The following is a 17,171-nucleotide window of genomic DNA, read 5'->3' on the forward strand; positions in this document are numbered from 1 at the left end:
ATTTGTCCATGTCCCTCCTTTCTGTTGCTCCCTCCTCTCACATGACCTGTCATTGTGATTACCCTTGTACTATCCTTGTTCCTAGATCTTTACATTTTATTTCCTCTACTCAAGTGAGGCCAGATCATGTTGTATGTTCTGAAAGGAAGTCTCCAAAATTACCTTACTTCTCAGTTTCCGCAGGAACAGGCTGGTTTTATCAAAGGGAAAGGCACTAGAAAAGAGCCTTTTTTTTCTCTTTCGCTATTGGCTTTACGTCACACTGTCACAGATATGTTTTATGGTGTCAGGAGTGGCATCCGGCCGTAAAATAGTACGCATGTGTGACACAGTGCACACCCGCAAGCTCACCAGGGTGTGGGAAAAGCCGTGGGAGAAAATGATGCCAGGACACATCTAGGCTGTTTTACAAGTTGCTCCATGTTGCACCGGCACATATAGGTCTTATGGCGACGATGGGACAGGAAAAGGCTAGGAATGGGAAGTACCGGCCGTGGCCTTAATTAAGGTACAGCCCCAGCATTTGCCTGGTGTGAAAATGGGAAACCACGGAAAACCATAGGGGTTCGAACCCACTATCTCCCGAATACTGGATATTGTAATACCAATATAAATGGTCCGTTATTGGACATTATAAATTTTCCAGCTAGCTCATTCTTGGTTGCCAGCGTTTCGCCCTCGTGTGCTAGGGTGGGCTCATCAGTTGGTACCTAGCACACCTACCAATACGCTGGCCAGTGCATACCGTGGAGGCCACTGCGTAGGCTAACTGAAGCCACCGGCAGTGCCAATGCACTAAGAGACTTTGTCCCATCACTAAAAATTGATGCCTGCTTGGCCATCAGATAATATAGATGTTGATTTCCATAGGGAACCTGAAATATTTGTCCTGAATGAGCAAATTTATAATACCAATATAAATGGTCCGTTATTGGACATTATAAATTTTCCAGCTAGCTCATTCTTGGTTGCCAGCGTTTCGCCCTCGTGTGCTAGGGTGGGCTCATCAGTTGGTACCTAGCACACCTACCAATACGCTGGCCAGTGCATACCGTGGAGGTCACTGCGTAGGCTAACTGAAGCCACCGGCAGTGCCAATGCACTAAGAGACTTTGTCCCATCACTAAAAATTGATGCCTGCTTGGCCATCAGATAATATAGATGTTGATTTCCATAGGGAACCTGAAATATTTGTCCTGAATGAGCAAATTTATAATACCAATATAAATGGTCCGTTATTGGACATTATAAATTTTCCAGCTAGCTCATTCTTGGTTGCCAGCGTTTCGCCCTCGTGTGCTAGGGTGGGCTCATCAGTTGGTACCTAGCACACCTACCAATACGCTGGCCAGTGCATACCGTGGAGGCCACTGCGTAGGCTAACTGAAGCCACCGGCAGTGCCAATGCACTAAGAGACTTTGTCCCATCACTAAAAATTGATGCCTGCTTGGCCATCAGATAATATAGATGTTGATTTCCATAGGGAACCTGAAATATTTGTCCTGAATGAGCAAATTTATAATACCAATATAAATGGTCCGTTATTGGACATTATAAATTTTCCAGCTAGCTCATTCTTGGTTGCCAGCGTTTCGCCCTCGTGTGCTAGGGTGGGCTCATCAGTTGGTACCTAGCACACCTACCAATACGCTGGCCAGTGCATACCGTGGAGGCCACTGCGTAGGCTAACTGAAGCCACCGGCAGTGCCAATGCACTAAGAGACTTTGTCCCATCACTAAAAATTGATGCCTGCTTGGCCATCAGATAATATAGATGTTGATTTCCATAGGGAACCTGAAATATTTGTCCTGAATGAGCAAATTTATAATACCAATAGACAAACTGTAAGTTTATTATGGCAATGCAATCAGGGCAAATGACTCTCTGAGTGACATGACATCTATATTATCTGATGGCCAAGCAGGCATCAATTTTTAGTGATGGGACAAAGTCTCTTAGTGCATTGGCACTGCCGGTGGCTTCAGTTAGCCTACGCAGTGGCCTCCACGGTATGCACTGGCCAGCGTATTGGTAGGTGTGCTAGGTACCAACTGATGAGCCCACCCTAGCACACGAGGGCGAAACGCTGGCAACCAAGAATGAGCTAGCTGGAAAATTTATAATGTCCAATAACGGACCATTTATATTGGTATTATAAATTTGCTCATTCAGGACAAATATTTCAGGTTCCCTATGGAAATCAACATCTATATTATCTGATGGCCAAGCAGGCATCAATTTTTAGTGATGGGACAAAGTCTCTTAGTGCATTGGCACTGCCGGTGGCTTCAGTTAGCCTACGCAGTGGCCTCCACGGTATGCACTGGCCAGCGTATTGGTAGGTGTGCTAGGTACCAACTGATGAGCCCACCCTAGCACACGAGGGCGAAACGCTGGCAACCAAGAATGAGCTAGCTGGAAAATTTATAATGTCCAATAACGGACCATTTATATTGGTATTATAAATTTGCTCATTCAGGACAAATATTTCAGGTTCCCTATGGAAATCAACATCTATATTATCTGATGGCCAAGCAGGCATCAATTTTTAGTGATGGGACAAAGTCTCTTAGTGCATTGGCACTGCCGGTGGCTTCAGTTAGCCTACGCAGTGGCCTCCACGGTATGCACTGGCCAGCGTATTGGTAGGTGTGCTAGGTACCAACTGATGAGCCCACCCTAGCACACGAGGGCGAAACGCTGGCAACCAAGAATGAGCTAGCTGGAAAATTTATAATGTCCAATAACGGACCATTTATATTGGTATTATAAATTTGCTCATTCAGGACAAATATTTCAGGTTCCCTATGGAAATCAACATCTATATTATCTGATGGCCAAGCAGGCATCAATTTTTAGTGATGGGACAAAGTCTCTTAGTGCATTGGCACTGCCGGTGGCTTCAGTTAGCCTACGCAGTGGCCTCCACGGTATGCACTGGCCAGCGTATTGGTAGGTGTGCTAGGTACCAACTGATGAGCCCACCCTAGCACACGAGGGCGAAACGCTGGCAACCAAGAATGAGCTAGCTGGAAAATTTATAATGTCCAATAACGGACCATTTATATTGGTATTATAAATTTGCTCATTCAGGACAAATATTTCAGGTTCCCTATGGAAATCAACATCTATATTATACTGGATATTGGCCGCACTTAAGCAAATGCAGCTTCCTATGATTAGATTATAGGAAAGACTTTGTTCTCTGGGAATAGTGGCAAGTTTTATTGGAAATAGAAGTCTGCTAGAATCTTCTCTGGTTGATAAAAGGTTTTGAACCTTGTCTGAGATGTTACACACATTGTCCACGTATCCTGAAAATTGTTCTTTGTTCTTGGATTGTTCTTCCAGTCTGAGTCTTTGCCTAGTATTTCTAGCCTCCAAAGTTGGTTTTTACTTTTTTTCCCAGCCGAATCTTACACTACCTTGTCAAACTTGCTCAAAGCTTCCACTGTATTCTTCCCAACTTTCGTTCCCAATGCCTTCAGTACTACTGCTAGTTCCATCATTAAAATTGGCCACTGCACTGTAGGTTGCTATTTGAACAATTTTATTGCCATTGCATGATGTCTTGGGATAAATGGACCAAATTTTACAGTTGAATGACTCATTTGCATTTTGGTTTCTCCCTTTTAGACATCTTTTCAGTAACTCTATTCTGCTAAGATCTTTAAAAATAGGCTTTATGGTGTCCATTGGAGGTTTGGGAATTGGATGTGGGTGCTTGTAAGTACTAACTGTCCCCTCTGATTCAGCTCATCGATAGCCACACCAAGATTCTGAGCCCTTGGGACAAAAGTAGTGAGTGGGATTCAGTTCAGTTGAACCCTCATGGTACCAGATTGTCCACACTGCAGCCCTCATGTCACTCAGAGAGTCATTTGCCCTGATTGCATTGCCATAATAAACTTACAGTTTGTCTATTGGTATCTGTAAGTCTGGTACCCATGCCACTTATACTCTTGTTATCAGACAACTTTTTTTTCCACTCAGGCTCTTCTTGAGATTTCTTAGTCTAGTCCTCATCCTTTTCTGGACATGACCTACACATTCCACTTTCCTTATTTCTACTTCACCAAGCTCGATAGCTGCAGTCACTTAAGTGCAGCCAGTATCCAGTATTCGGGAGGTAGTGGGTTCGAACCCCACTGTTGGCAGTCCTAAAGATGGTTTTCTGTGGTTTCCCATTTTCACACCAGGCAAATGCTGGGACTGTACCTCAATTAAGGCCATGGCCATTTCCTTCCCACTCCTAGCACTTTCCTATCCCATCGTCGCCATAAGACCTATCTGTGTTAGTGCAACGTAAAGCCAGTTGTAAAAAAACAAAATCTACTTCTGGACCATATGGCTTAGAATCATGTACCATTTTAAAGCCTTTAGTATCTCCATCACCAATATACTGTAAGTATTTCAACCCATGCTTTACGACTGAGCATTTGAAAATATCTACCATACTATTACACTCCATGCTAGCTGCATTGCCCTTATGATTTGCTGTACTATGAGGAAGGTGTTTCTCAATCCATGTATTATATCCTGCTCTTTTTTTAGGTCCCTTTCTTTGGTCACACACAGAACACTTTGATGACTTGACCTCTACATCAATCAATTTCCCACTTTCCACCCCAATGACAGACACAGCCATGGCGAGACATGTGCCCACAAGTTTTCCAAGACCCATCCCCAGAAACTGAAATCTCACATTTCTCTGGGTTTTCTGTGAGACTAACCTCCTATTTTGCTGCTACTTTCATGCTTTCTTCAGCAACATCCCTGGTAGCAGAGAGAAGTCTGTTACAGATCAGGGCATAAGTAGATTGCTTTATAGCTGGTTGGAGATCCATAAGACCACACCGGGCGAGTTGGCCGTGCGTGTAGAGGCGCGCGGCTGTGAGCTTGCATCCGGGAGATAGTAGGTTCGAATCCCACTATCAGCAGCCCTGAAGATGGTTTTCCGTGGTTTCCCATTTTCACACCAGGCAAATTCTGGGGCTGTACCTTAATTAAGGTCACGGCCGCTTCCTTCCAACTCCTAGGCCATTCCTATCCCATCGTCGCCATAAGACCTATCTGTGTCGGTGCGACGTAAAACCCCTAGCAAAAAAAAAATAGCATAAGACCACAAAAAGTTTCCAACCCCCTAAGACAAAGAAAGACCTAAAATCTGCATAGCATACACTATTCTCCTGTTTATTTTAGTGACTCTGTTATTATTTGGAGGACTGTTCTTGAAATAATGTTTGAATTCACAATTCTCACACAATAAACAAAATGTGCTGGCCCACTCAAATATATTACTTTCAGTTAATTTCACATTTCCATGACACAATTGCAACACTTATATTATCCACTAAAGAAGAAAAATCTATAATCCTGTATGACACGCTGTCAGTATCCCTAGCATCACTGACAGGTGACCAAACCTCTGGCCTAAGTTTCCTGGCTGATGCACTAGGCCTACTGGTTACGTCAATAATAACATTGCCATTATCACCTCTCTCTTCATCAGAAAATCTCCTCTTTTTCCGACTTGCAACGTTCCCTTTCTTAGGCATTATGATCACAATTCACAACACAATGTAATAAAAGCATGTGGAAAGTTTCAGAACAAACTGCTTTTACCGCCAAGGAGTACACAACAGAAACCTTTGAAACAGAAGTTGAAAGCTTTCTGCTCTCAAAGACAACTCACTAAACCAAGGATACAGGCATGGCCTACATGTATACTACCCATGCAGCCAGTGTTGAAAGAAATTGACGAAAAGAGAAACCACACAACCGTCTGGCGCTGTACATTTTCATCCATTGCTACATAGCCACGCCCATCACAATGTACAAGCTGTCACTAAAATGCAAATATCTCTCAAATTGAGGAATTTTTGCATAAAGCTTCGTATCTATGTTTAGAAAGCCTCAACCTTTCATCTAAGATGTATTTTTAAAAATGACATTTTTTAGTATAATCTACTGTATGACCCCCGTTAAGGCCACGGGCAGTCCATTCCTACTCTTAGTCCTTTCCTATCCCATTGTCACCATAATACCTGTCTGCATTGGTGCGACATAGAGCAAATTGTAAGAAGCAGAAACTCAAATGAGGTAGATAGAAGAAACCTATGAATATTGAATGTCAGATAGGGAATATGAAATTGGAGATGACTGTTTAAAATTCTTCTTAGAAATACTCCCTTTCCTTTTGCCTATTGTAGCAAATGAAGCAGTACAATTATCTCACTGTAATGGAGCAAGTTATATTGTCAGTCTTCTTTCTGGTCATTTATTATAATCATTTGTATCATTTATGTGTTTTTGTTGTTGTGATATCTGAAGCAGTCTCTCTTCAGTTTTTACTTAGTTAATTTATAACCACTCAGTTCTTCTCTCTGCCAAAACTAATTTTGAGTAAATAAAGTTAAACTACCTGAAAGAAAGAAAACATGTGATAGCAATGATACTGGAAAAAGAATCAACTTAATTAAAATAGAATTAAGTTGTTAATTAAAGTAGAATTAAGTTGCTTCTTTTTCAGGTAGAATTCTGTTAGCATAATTGTTTTCTTTTTCAGTAAGTTCATAAATCTATTTATTCAAAACTAGTTCTGCCAGACTGTGGAACCTAATAATTATAAATAATTTATATGTTTAAAAACAAGTTGCAAAAGCTAGTTGTCTGATTTAAGGTACAATATTTCCTTTTTATTTCAGATGAAGGTTTGGGACATGCTACAGACAGATGTGCTCTTTCATCATCTTCCTACCACTTTGAGTGTTGAGCAACAAAAACGTCGTGCAGCTCTTCAGTTGGCCAAGTATCACCAGTTTAGGTTTTATACGGATGAAATACTTAAAAATAACTACAAGAAAAAGGTATGATTAATGTTCATTGACCTTTCTTTAAATTTAGTGATTTTAATTCTCTCAGAAATTGGGTGATACAGATAAAAATTAACACACCAGTATTGAACCTAAGGTCAGTGTGGTGAAGTTTTCCACTCAGTCCATTGGTAGGTACCAACATTGGAGACAGTATCAGCAAGAAGTGACAGAACATTCCATACAAATGGCAGCTGACTTCAGCAATTAATGGCTGTACTCTTCTGCAAAGTGCATTTTCGTAGAATAAACTAGATGATTTACCATTTCTTAGCATAGTTGCTCTTTTAAAGCTCCCCCCTCATCGTGATTGTCTCAGATATTTGATATCACATGGTACTCAGAGTGTAGGAAAGTACACTGCCATAACATTAAACTACAGCCTCTATTTGCCTTTCTCTTTTCCTCATTTTCTCTTCTAGTTGTATGATTGTGTAGTTGGTTAGGCAAATACAGGGTAATTAATTTGAAAGTTCAGAGCGGAATGCCGAGGATTAGGCGCGCTGGGAAGCGGAGGCAGCGAGCGCAGTGCCCGCCATGACAAGCAGGCATAGTCGGCTCAAAGAAGCGGCATGATTACGCCTATAGAAACTAAACGAAACTGAACTCACCAGCTACATAGATGCTCTGGACAAATAAGTAAATGAATAAACAAATAAATAAATCAACTAGGAAATTAAACTGAACTCACCAGTATTTACAGACGATGCTGAAAGTGATCTTCTTCAGCTGCAATGCAAGCTTCACATCTTATAATGAGATTTCGAAACACACTTTGTAGTTCATGGACACCGATAGAACGCACAGTGTTCCTAATTTCAGTTTTTAATTCTTCTGCAGTTCGAGGATTATTCCTGTAAACTTTTCCTTTAAGATTTGCCCATAGATGAAAATCACATGTGCTTAAATCAGGTGAACAAGGGGGCCATAAGCCTTTACTGATGATCTGAACATCATCGAACATTTCCCGTAACCGTCGCATAGAGCCATGTGCTGTATGGGCCATTGCACTATCCTGCTGGAAATAGCCGTACCTTTTCTTTTCTTCAGTCAGATCAGCAAAAAATGGTTCCAGAATGTTGTGAATATAACCATCAGAGGTAATCGTGTCCTGAAAAAAATATTGGACCGATAATTCGTCGGGCACTGATAGCGCACCACACACCCACCTTAACATTGTGCAGGGGTCTTGGCTGTAAAATGTGCGGGTTGTCTGTATCCCAGATTCTATTGTTCTGTGAATTGACATATCCACTCTAATGAAACCAGGCTTCGTCGCTCATAAAAAGAAAGTTCGGATCCACAATACCGTCGTGGGCACTATTTATTAGCCAATTGCAAAATCGTATTCTTGCATTGAAATCTGTAGGCAGTATGTTATGGACTGAATGAGTCCGATGAGGTCGTAAACGTAACAATTTTCTTGCATTACGTGCTGAAGAAGGTGAAATACCACTTTCCTGAGCTATTCTCCGAAGTGACTTATGTGGACTGACCTGGAGTCTTGCCTGTATATCTTCTAACCTCTCCCATGTGTGAGCTGTTCTCCTTCGCTTCTTTTTCTTATTTCTTACGGAACCAGTACTACGCCAGTTGTAAACAAGCTGATGCACGTAACGTTTTGATGGTACTGTCACACCAGGAAATTGTCTACGGAATTTTCGAAGGCACCTTTTAACTGGTTTCTTCTTTTTGTGCAAATAACACTCGACCAAAAATATTCTTTGCTCTGTAGTGTGTTTAACCATCATGATAATAACCTCACAACACACCTTAAAAGTCCAATATTTTCTAACTAACTGAGGGACAGTGTGCTAAACAGCTGCGCGCTGCAGTGAACACTTCTTATCTCGCCGTGTTGACAGAAGCCATATGGCGCTCGCTCGGGACTTCCCACGGCGTGCGAGAAGAAGTCTGAACACTTATATTCTCCCTGTACCTTCTAATCTCAAGATGCAGGATTAAATCCCAACATAGTTGAAGATTGCTTAATTGCAGGAGAACCATGTTAGCAGATTTTCTGACACATTAACCCCTCAGCATCGCAGCCATTTTAGGAGCTTCCTACCCCGCGGCCAGATGAGATTTCAACTACGCGCGACTGAAATACATTGATTCACTTAAAGCGTTACTACAAGTATAAGAGTAGCCCGATATTTACGAAATTTTGAATTCCTTATGATAAAACTATGTACATGCATATAATGACATAATTGTTTCACATTACCGTAGTAATTTAGTTTCATGTGATAGAGTTCGAAGCACTCTTCGAGACAGAGACCCACGTCACACTTCTGGCAGCAGTACACCGACGTCGTCATTTTGCCGTGTTTTGAACATACGATACAACGTCTCTGAGGTTTGTATTTCTCACCCTTGGGTGATAATTTCATGATAAAATGTCTTTCCTGCAACCTTGGAACTGTATTATCTGATGCGCGCCGGCCTTGAATATTTCGTTCCCCGTCCGAGCAAGCTTATTTTGTAAACAAACCTTCCTCCAGCTGAACGCGATAAGATAGGCCTAACTGCTCAGCGTTTGTCCCTGCGACTTGTCTGGATATTATTAGGCAATTTAGGAATCCGAATTCACTGTTGAAAACTTTCCTTTGACATGTATAATTATCAACAGTCTCCTACACGAAATTTCCAAGTACTGGTTCCTCCTCATCGTCACTCTCATCATTTATCACTGCATACGCCACGGCTGCATCATTTATTTCATTATCGCTGCTGCTAATACTGTCACTACTACTTCCGACTAAACTTTCAACTGAATTATACAATATGTCAAGCACATTACTGTCAGTCAAACCACGGCTGAGAGCGGCGCGTCATACGGCCTGATGAAGCTGCTGCAGGACGAAACTGAATGAGGGGAATAACATTCATGACGAAACAAACCAACTCTATACATATTTCAGATAAAAGGTCGAGACATCGTCTTTCAAGCGAGATATATACCATGAACAACTGGTTCTCGTATCGTATGACAGAAAGCAGCACTATCTGATGCCTACACAGAGCGCTCGTGGAGAGTTACGAAAATATTACAAGCCGAGAAATAAAGACACAATAAATTATTCGCACTCTCAACGTACAAATAGAGCAAAGAACATCACGTGAAAAGACAAACTTCTCCGATCATCATTTCTTTATTTTATTACGTGGGAAAGAATGAAGCAAACAGGCCTTTAAAAAAGCAGAGATTACTAGTGCTCAGAACTTACTTGACAAATACTTACCCTTGCAAAAACAACTACATTTTAACGATCTTCAATTCTTATTTTACACCAGTCACAACACTGATAAACCCCAACGTTTCTTCTTGGAAACAAAACAATTTGCAAATCCATAATTCCAAAACTCTTCGCGCTATAGCCGTAAATGAGAAACCATGTATGGGTCTATACCACGTATAGAGGTCGGCGGCTACGGAAGAAAAGAGGGTCTATACAACGTATAGAGGTCGGCGCTGAGGGGTTAAAGAACTAATTTTCAGTGCAAAATTCAGCCATTGTGACACACCTTGGGTGAAGAGTTGAATCTTTTCACATGTTATATCATCCACAGTATATTATCTAAAGCAGCAGTTTGCAAGTGGACCAGATGGGTGGGCCAATTACAAAGGACTCAACTGGCATCGTAGGCCGTATGTGACAATTACGCTTTTTCAATCGTGAAATTACCAGCATTTTGGCCCAGTGTAGCAGTGAATTTAGAACATATTCACTAATATTTAATAGCCACCACATTCAGTGAAGAAATTTGTTCATCATACACTTAACAAATAACACAAAATAATGTTATAATGGTAACCACAATATTTACTTACTAAAGAAAAGCAGAAAAAATTTATTTACACATCATTTTAGTGGGAAACTTGACCCTCCATGTTCTGAATCGGTGTCTCACTGTTCAATGGTACAGAGAATGTTCCATTGCGGAGGCTGTTTTCAAGGTGGACATCAGTTATCCTTGCCCCTTTCATAAGTTGCAAGGCAAGAATTTCTTCTGTGCAATGGAACTCTTTTTTTATCGACACCTTCTATGAAAACGGAGCTGTGTCTGCAACATCACAGCTTTCATCCAAAGTTATTGAGAATGCATTGATAATGTCCTCCATGTTTGATGTGATGTCATCTGCCATGTTATCTAATAATTACACTTCAGTTTAACAGATTATGTAAGAAATACATTTTATATAACTCATCAGGCAAGCCGGATGATAGGATTCAGTGGGCTGGGTTCGGCCCAGGGGAGGGTTGTTGCACATGGCCGGTCTGCGTTAATGTTGATACTTGATTAGAGTAGATGATAGAAAAACAGAATCTCTTTCCCTTTCTTCAGTTTATCCCAGGTATTTCTGGGATCGAAAGTGTTGATTGATCAACATGATGAAAAATTTTGTTGCTTTTAATAGGTGAAACTTCAAAATAACAACATAGAAATACCCTTAGAATGACAGACTCTCGTAGGAATAAGCTGGCTCTGATAACCTTTTTTATAAATGGTGACGAGCGGAAAAATTTACTTCAGCGAGTGAATGGTTTCCAGTACACTTCATCTCTTTACTATTCTGTGCTCATTGGTTAGAACACACTTTCTCCTGAGTCCCTGAACTGTAGTGGTTGGTTAACATCTTGTTTTACTATTTAGTGTATTGCCCTCTCACTACAACGAGCATGTTAATGCTATAACTCAGCAGTTCCTTCATCCATTCAAGGCCCTGGTCAGCAGGAAGCAGTATGCTACAGTACCTATTATGGTCTTATCCTTGTGGGATGTAGGACTGCATTCCTGGGATATTACAGAAACAACTGGGAACAAACAATTCCTTACCTATTTACAACTATATGTAAGAATTTTTGCCAAGGCAAACGGTGGTGTTCTTGGAACTAGTCAATAAAGCCCTCTCCTTCCATCAACAAGTGTAGGCTGTTATATTACATTTTTGTCGTGTATAGTGTTGAATTCCAAATTCACGGCATATGCGTGATGTCCCAGAAAAGGAAGGCATGTTTTGTAAGTAATAAACTCAAAATAATTGATCGTATCAAGAACGGGGAGTCAAAGGCAAATTAATCACAGGAGTACTATGATGTGGTATTTTCCCATGTCCTCCCACCCTGTCATTCGTAAATGTACAGGCCATCTCCCTGCATTCTGCGGTTGAGTTATAACATGGAGATTAGATATGTCCTCCAACAACCACGTTATATTCGGCTTCTGCTGTACCTTTTATTATGTCAGTTCCAAAATATTGAATTTGTTAAACATCTACAGTAGAACCTCGATAATTCGAAATCAGTTTATTCAAAATCTTGCCTAATTCGAAGCAGCTCTCGTTCCCGTAAAAATGAGGTACGGTTTTGCATGTTATTTAAATCGTTTAATTTGAAATACGGATAATTCGTAATCCAAAGAACAGTGTCGGTCCAATTACCAAAATTCAGACTTTTAATTCGAAACTGCCTTTATATTTTGAAAAAAAGTAGTATTTTACAGCGTAATTTAAATTCAGAATTTCTCCGCGTCATGAAAGAACGAGTCTTCCGGAACATGCAGGGGTAACTTCGCGCACTTTCACCTACTTTGGCGTGTCTACAGTGTGCTTCATATCTGCTATGTTCGAGCAGAATCGAGAAGCGAGAGACTTCGTTCCCGCGTCATAGGAAAGTTCGAAAAGCCACGATGTTTGAAGGGCGTCGGGCATTTTCCATGCCAGTACAAGGCATCTAAAAATGCAGACAGTACAATAATCCAAAAGATAAAGCATTTGCACAGGGGAGGCAGAATAATTCTTCCTCGTCTTTGAATCGTGTTATTCTTCCTTTCAATGTGTGAGGTTATGTTAGCCATTGTTTTTATACAAGTGCATTATACGAATAATGTAAATGCACCTTGTTGGATAAATTTCTGAAATAGTGTTTTCCATGGTATTTGAAAAGTTTAAACTGAGAATCAAGGTGATTGCATGCATTAAATGGGTCTTAGAAGTGCCATGGCGGGAAATCGTACAAGTATAATCACTGTAAACTGTTGTAATGTGGATGGAAGCGAGAGACTTTCTCCCCTCGTCATAGGAAAGTTCGATAAGCCACGATGTAGGATGCTAAATGCTTTATTTTGTCACCTATTCAATACATATAAATTTTACATTTAGGAATTTATTATTAATTCCACTTGAGACATGCTTCGCCCTTCATTGAGGGCATTATCAGTCAAATCACCTCCTCAAGGCAAAAATCAGGTACCTGATTAGTATTTAACATGCACATATCAATACACATTACAGTGGGAAACTTAAGTACGAGAAACACTTGTACAGTGGTGATGGTTAAACAATATAAGTTTATAGAATAAGAAGTCGGCACCAATGCTTAAAATTACTGGGTAATTATAGCAGAGTTCAGCAGTGGTGCTCTGAAGAATAATTGACGCACTCATAGGAAATGATAAAGTTTATAAAATTATTTACAGTATAACAGTCATGGGGGAAAGGGTATAGTGTTCGGCGTCAATATTTGTAACAAAAATTACTGTCAATGGTTGGTAACTATACAGTAAATTTACATTATCCAATAACATTGACATATCAGAAATATGCAGAGTGGTTTAATCTTAGTTTATAATCACAGGGGGCATGGAAAATATTCCATAGCCAAATGAGGTTCTATAGGCATCAAACAGAAAGTTGTCTGGTTGAAGCACTGGGTTCGGTACGGTGAACTGGTCAGCGTGGACGGAGACTCAATGGGTGTTATTGGGTATACGGTGCATTTTAATGTTAACAATGATGGCAGTTATTTGTAGGTATTGTATTACTGGGAATATGTTGCGGGTTGAATCCTTCGCTTTATCTTAGTTAACTTCTTGTAGCTAGGAATGATGTGTGAAAACATCGGTGTGAGATGCCAGTGAGACTTAAATTGATATTATTTCGTGAATGAAAGTATGAAGGACATCGGGATGATGTTAGTGTTTTTTGTTGCTGGTCTGGTGAAATAGAATGGAGTTGCTTATGCTTTCTCGTACATCAGACAAACTGGCTGAAGCTTCCAAACCCATTATTTACAACACTACAATGCCCAAAACATAATAAATTTTCCGCAATGAGCACCCACATGAGGGACACTGCCCACCACTTCACCACAATAGAACAAGATTTAAAAATCCTAAAAAGAGTTGAGAAAGGTAAACTAATGACCGAGTTTGAGAACCTATACATCTTTCTAGACCAATACTTCAATAAAGACAAAAACCTCAACGAGATAATAGATATAAAAAAAAAACCCTTTATGAACAAATTCCCACCTTGCTACAAAAAATGAATTTTCAAGGCAACATCTTGTCTAAAATCTTTAATACCATATTAACTCACCCAGCACGTCGACAGTTACCCCCCTCCCCCCACCTCCCCCATTCCCACCAATTCCCCCACACGCAATGACAGCAGGCCCATACCTCCTCCCACCCAAGCACTTCCCCCTCCACTATGACCCCTTCGATACAATATGAGAAATAAAAGCCACCCGACCATCAAAAACACTATAACACCCAACACAAGTGAATAAAATTCAACCGCATTAATAAAAAGACATCAATACTATCCACGTAATTTTAGAGTCCATTCATCCCCCACCCTCTCTCTTTTTACAAACCAACACTTTATCAACCAGCACTCCCAACACATAACAAGCTCACCCCTTCACTCTACCTGCCTCCATTCCGATAGCTCACCTCTGCGCATGAACTCCGCCCATGCTCCTCCCTCCCAAAGCTCCCCAGCCCCTCCCGCCGCCATTGCCAACCACATGTGCGTATTACCGACTGAGCCTCCTTCATAGTCAACCAACATCCATCAACAAATTGCCTCGCAGCGACACATCAGGTATGTAACATAACATTTACTCTTCATTACTTACCATGATCTTTTCTTACATACCAACTAATACTATTAACATCTCGATTACAGATAACTTCCACTTCATACAATCCAACTTTCAACAACACGCTAGAATTCCAGCGCACATCGGCACGAATATGGCGTGCCACTACGACTCCTCTTCGCAGACAGAATGAGAAGATGCCTCGTCCCAGCTACTACGCTCTGACCCTGTAGTTACCGTATACATTCTAATCTCTCCACTGCAGTTCATAGCATAAGCAACTCCATTCTATTTCACCAGACCAGCAACAAAAAACAGTAACTTCGTCCCGAGGTCCTTCATTCTTTCATTCACGAAATAATATCAATTTAAGTCTCACTGGCAACTCACACCGATGTTTTCACACATCATTCCAAGCTACAAGAAGTTAACTAAGAAAAAGAGAAGGATTCAACCCGCAACATATTCCCAATAATACAATACCTACAAATAACTGCCATCATTGTTGCCATTCAAATGCACCATATACTCAATGACACCCATTGAGTCTCCGTCCACGCTGACCAGTTCACCGTACCGAACCCGGTGCTTCAACCAGACAACTTTGTTTGATGCCTATAGAACCTCATTTGGCTATGGAATATTTTCCATGCCCCCTGTGATTATAAACTAAGATTAAACCACTCTGCATATTTCTGATATGTCAATGCTATTGGATAATGTAAATTTACTGTATAGTTACCAACCATTGACAGTAATTTTTGTTACAAACATTGACGCCGAACACTATACCCTTTCCCTCATGACTGTTATACTGTAAATAATTTTATAAACTTTATCATTTCCTATGAGTGCGTCAATTATTCTTCAGAGCACCACTGCTGAACTCTGCTATAATTACCCAGTAATTTTAAGCATTAGTGCCGACTTCTTATTCTATAAACTTATATTGTTTAACCATCACCACTGTACAAGTGTTTCTCGTACTTCATTTTCCCATTGTAATGTGTATTAATATGTGCATATTAAATACTAATCAGGTACCTGATTTTTGCCTTGAGGAGGTGATTTGACTGATGATGCCCTCAATGAAGGGCGAAACATGTCTCAAGTGGAATTAATAATAAATTCCTAAATGTAAAATTTATATGTATTGAATAGGTGACAAAATAAACCATTTAGCATCCTACATTCAGTATCTTAAATACGGAAACAATGATTTTTATCACTTGCAAAGCCACGATGTTTTAAGGGCGTCAGGGACTTTCCGTGCAAGCACAAGGAATCTAAAATGCGTACAGTACAGTAATCCAATGAATATAGCACTTGCACAGGGGAGCCAGTATAGATTTCTCCTCACCTTTGAATCATGTTTTCTTTCTTTTGATTTCATTGCGTGAGGTTATGTTTGCCAGTGAGTTATCCAAGTGCATTATTTGAATACTGTAAATGCACCTTGTTGGATACATTTTTGAAATAGTTTTTTTGCATGGCATTTGAGAGCTTTAAACAGTGAATCAAGGTTAATTGCATGCAGTAACGTGTGACGCCACAAGGGTTGGCATTTCCGAAGTACGTGTTGGCGGTTAATTCAAAATCATGTAATTCGAAGTCCGATTTTTGCGTCCCAACGATTTCGAATTAACGAGGTTTTATTGTACATGTGAATAAAATAAGAGTTTAATGTGTACATTACGCAGAATTAAAAAAGAATGGTATTTCTGTATCAGTTGTGCCCACAGTAAGAAGGAATTGAATTTTTAATTATTTTTTTGTGCGTGCGCACCATGAGAAAATGCCTGAAGAGAATTTGATTAAAATAAGTATGTAAAGTTGGAGAAAAGGCCATTACACTTGAGGCTATTATGTTATATTACTTATTAAGAGAGGTATTACGTTTTGGCCTGTGGCTTATTTTTAATACCTTAAAGTTCGTTATTTGTTATTTTCTATCAATAAATACTATATAACAAAAGTTGTGCACAATTTCTGGGCATTTATATCTTAAGCAGTTATACTCTACTGGCTATGATTAGAGCCCTGCGTGGATACACAAAACATTATCCTCATCTGCACTTCCTTCATCCGCTTCCATGAATGATTATACGTGGATATTGCAACTATTTGACTATATTACACCCAAGCTAAAGAATTGGATAGATCTGTTAACATAATGCGATAGGCCTGATACCTGGCGGTACCACCACCCCTACAGTGCCAGGTTTATGAGGGATTTCCTCTTGCGACAACTACCGACATATTGAGCGGTTCTCTTTGGGAACCTTTGTACCTCCCTTCCACTAATTGTGGGAAGGAGCCACTTAGCCTTTAGGTCAGATTTACGGCTTTATGGACTCGGTGCTCTTTGTATGTTGCCATTCTTGCATACTAATGTCAAGGGT

At 40.3% G+C, this 17,171-nt stretch overlaps 1 protein-coding gene across 1 annotated transcript in view; it reads left to right on the forward strand.

The window, feature by feature from the left end:
* Positions 1-17,171, forward strand: part of LOC136864712 (peroxisomal acyl-coenzyme A oxidase 3) — a 297,560-nt gene that overhangs the window by 33,969 nt on the left and 246,420 nt on the right. Inside the window, exon 3 of the mRNA XM_067142046.2 lies at positions 6,710-6,871. Coding sequence (XP_066998147.2) covers positions 6,710-6,871 — 162 coding nt within the window. The remainder of the gene's footprint in view (positions 1-6,709; positions 6,872-17,171) is intronic.

This window comes from Anabrus simplex, chromosome 2 (assembly GCF_040414725.1).
Source record: "Anabrus simplex isolate iqAnaSimp1 chromosome 2, ASM4041472v1, whole genome shotgun sequence".
NCBI classification, from domain to species: Eukaryota; Metazoa; Arthropoda; class Insecta; order Orthoptera; family Tettigoniidae; genus Anabrus; species Anabrus simplex.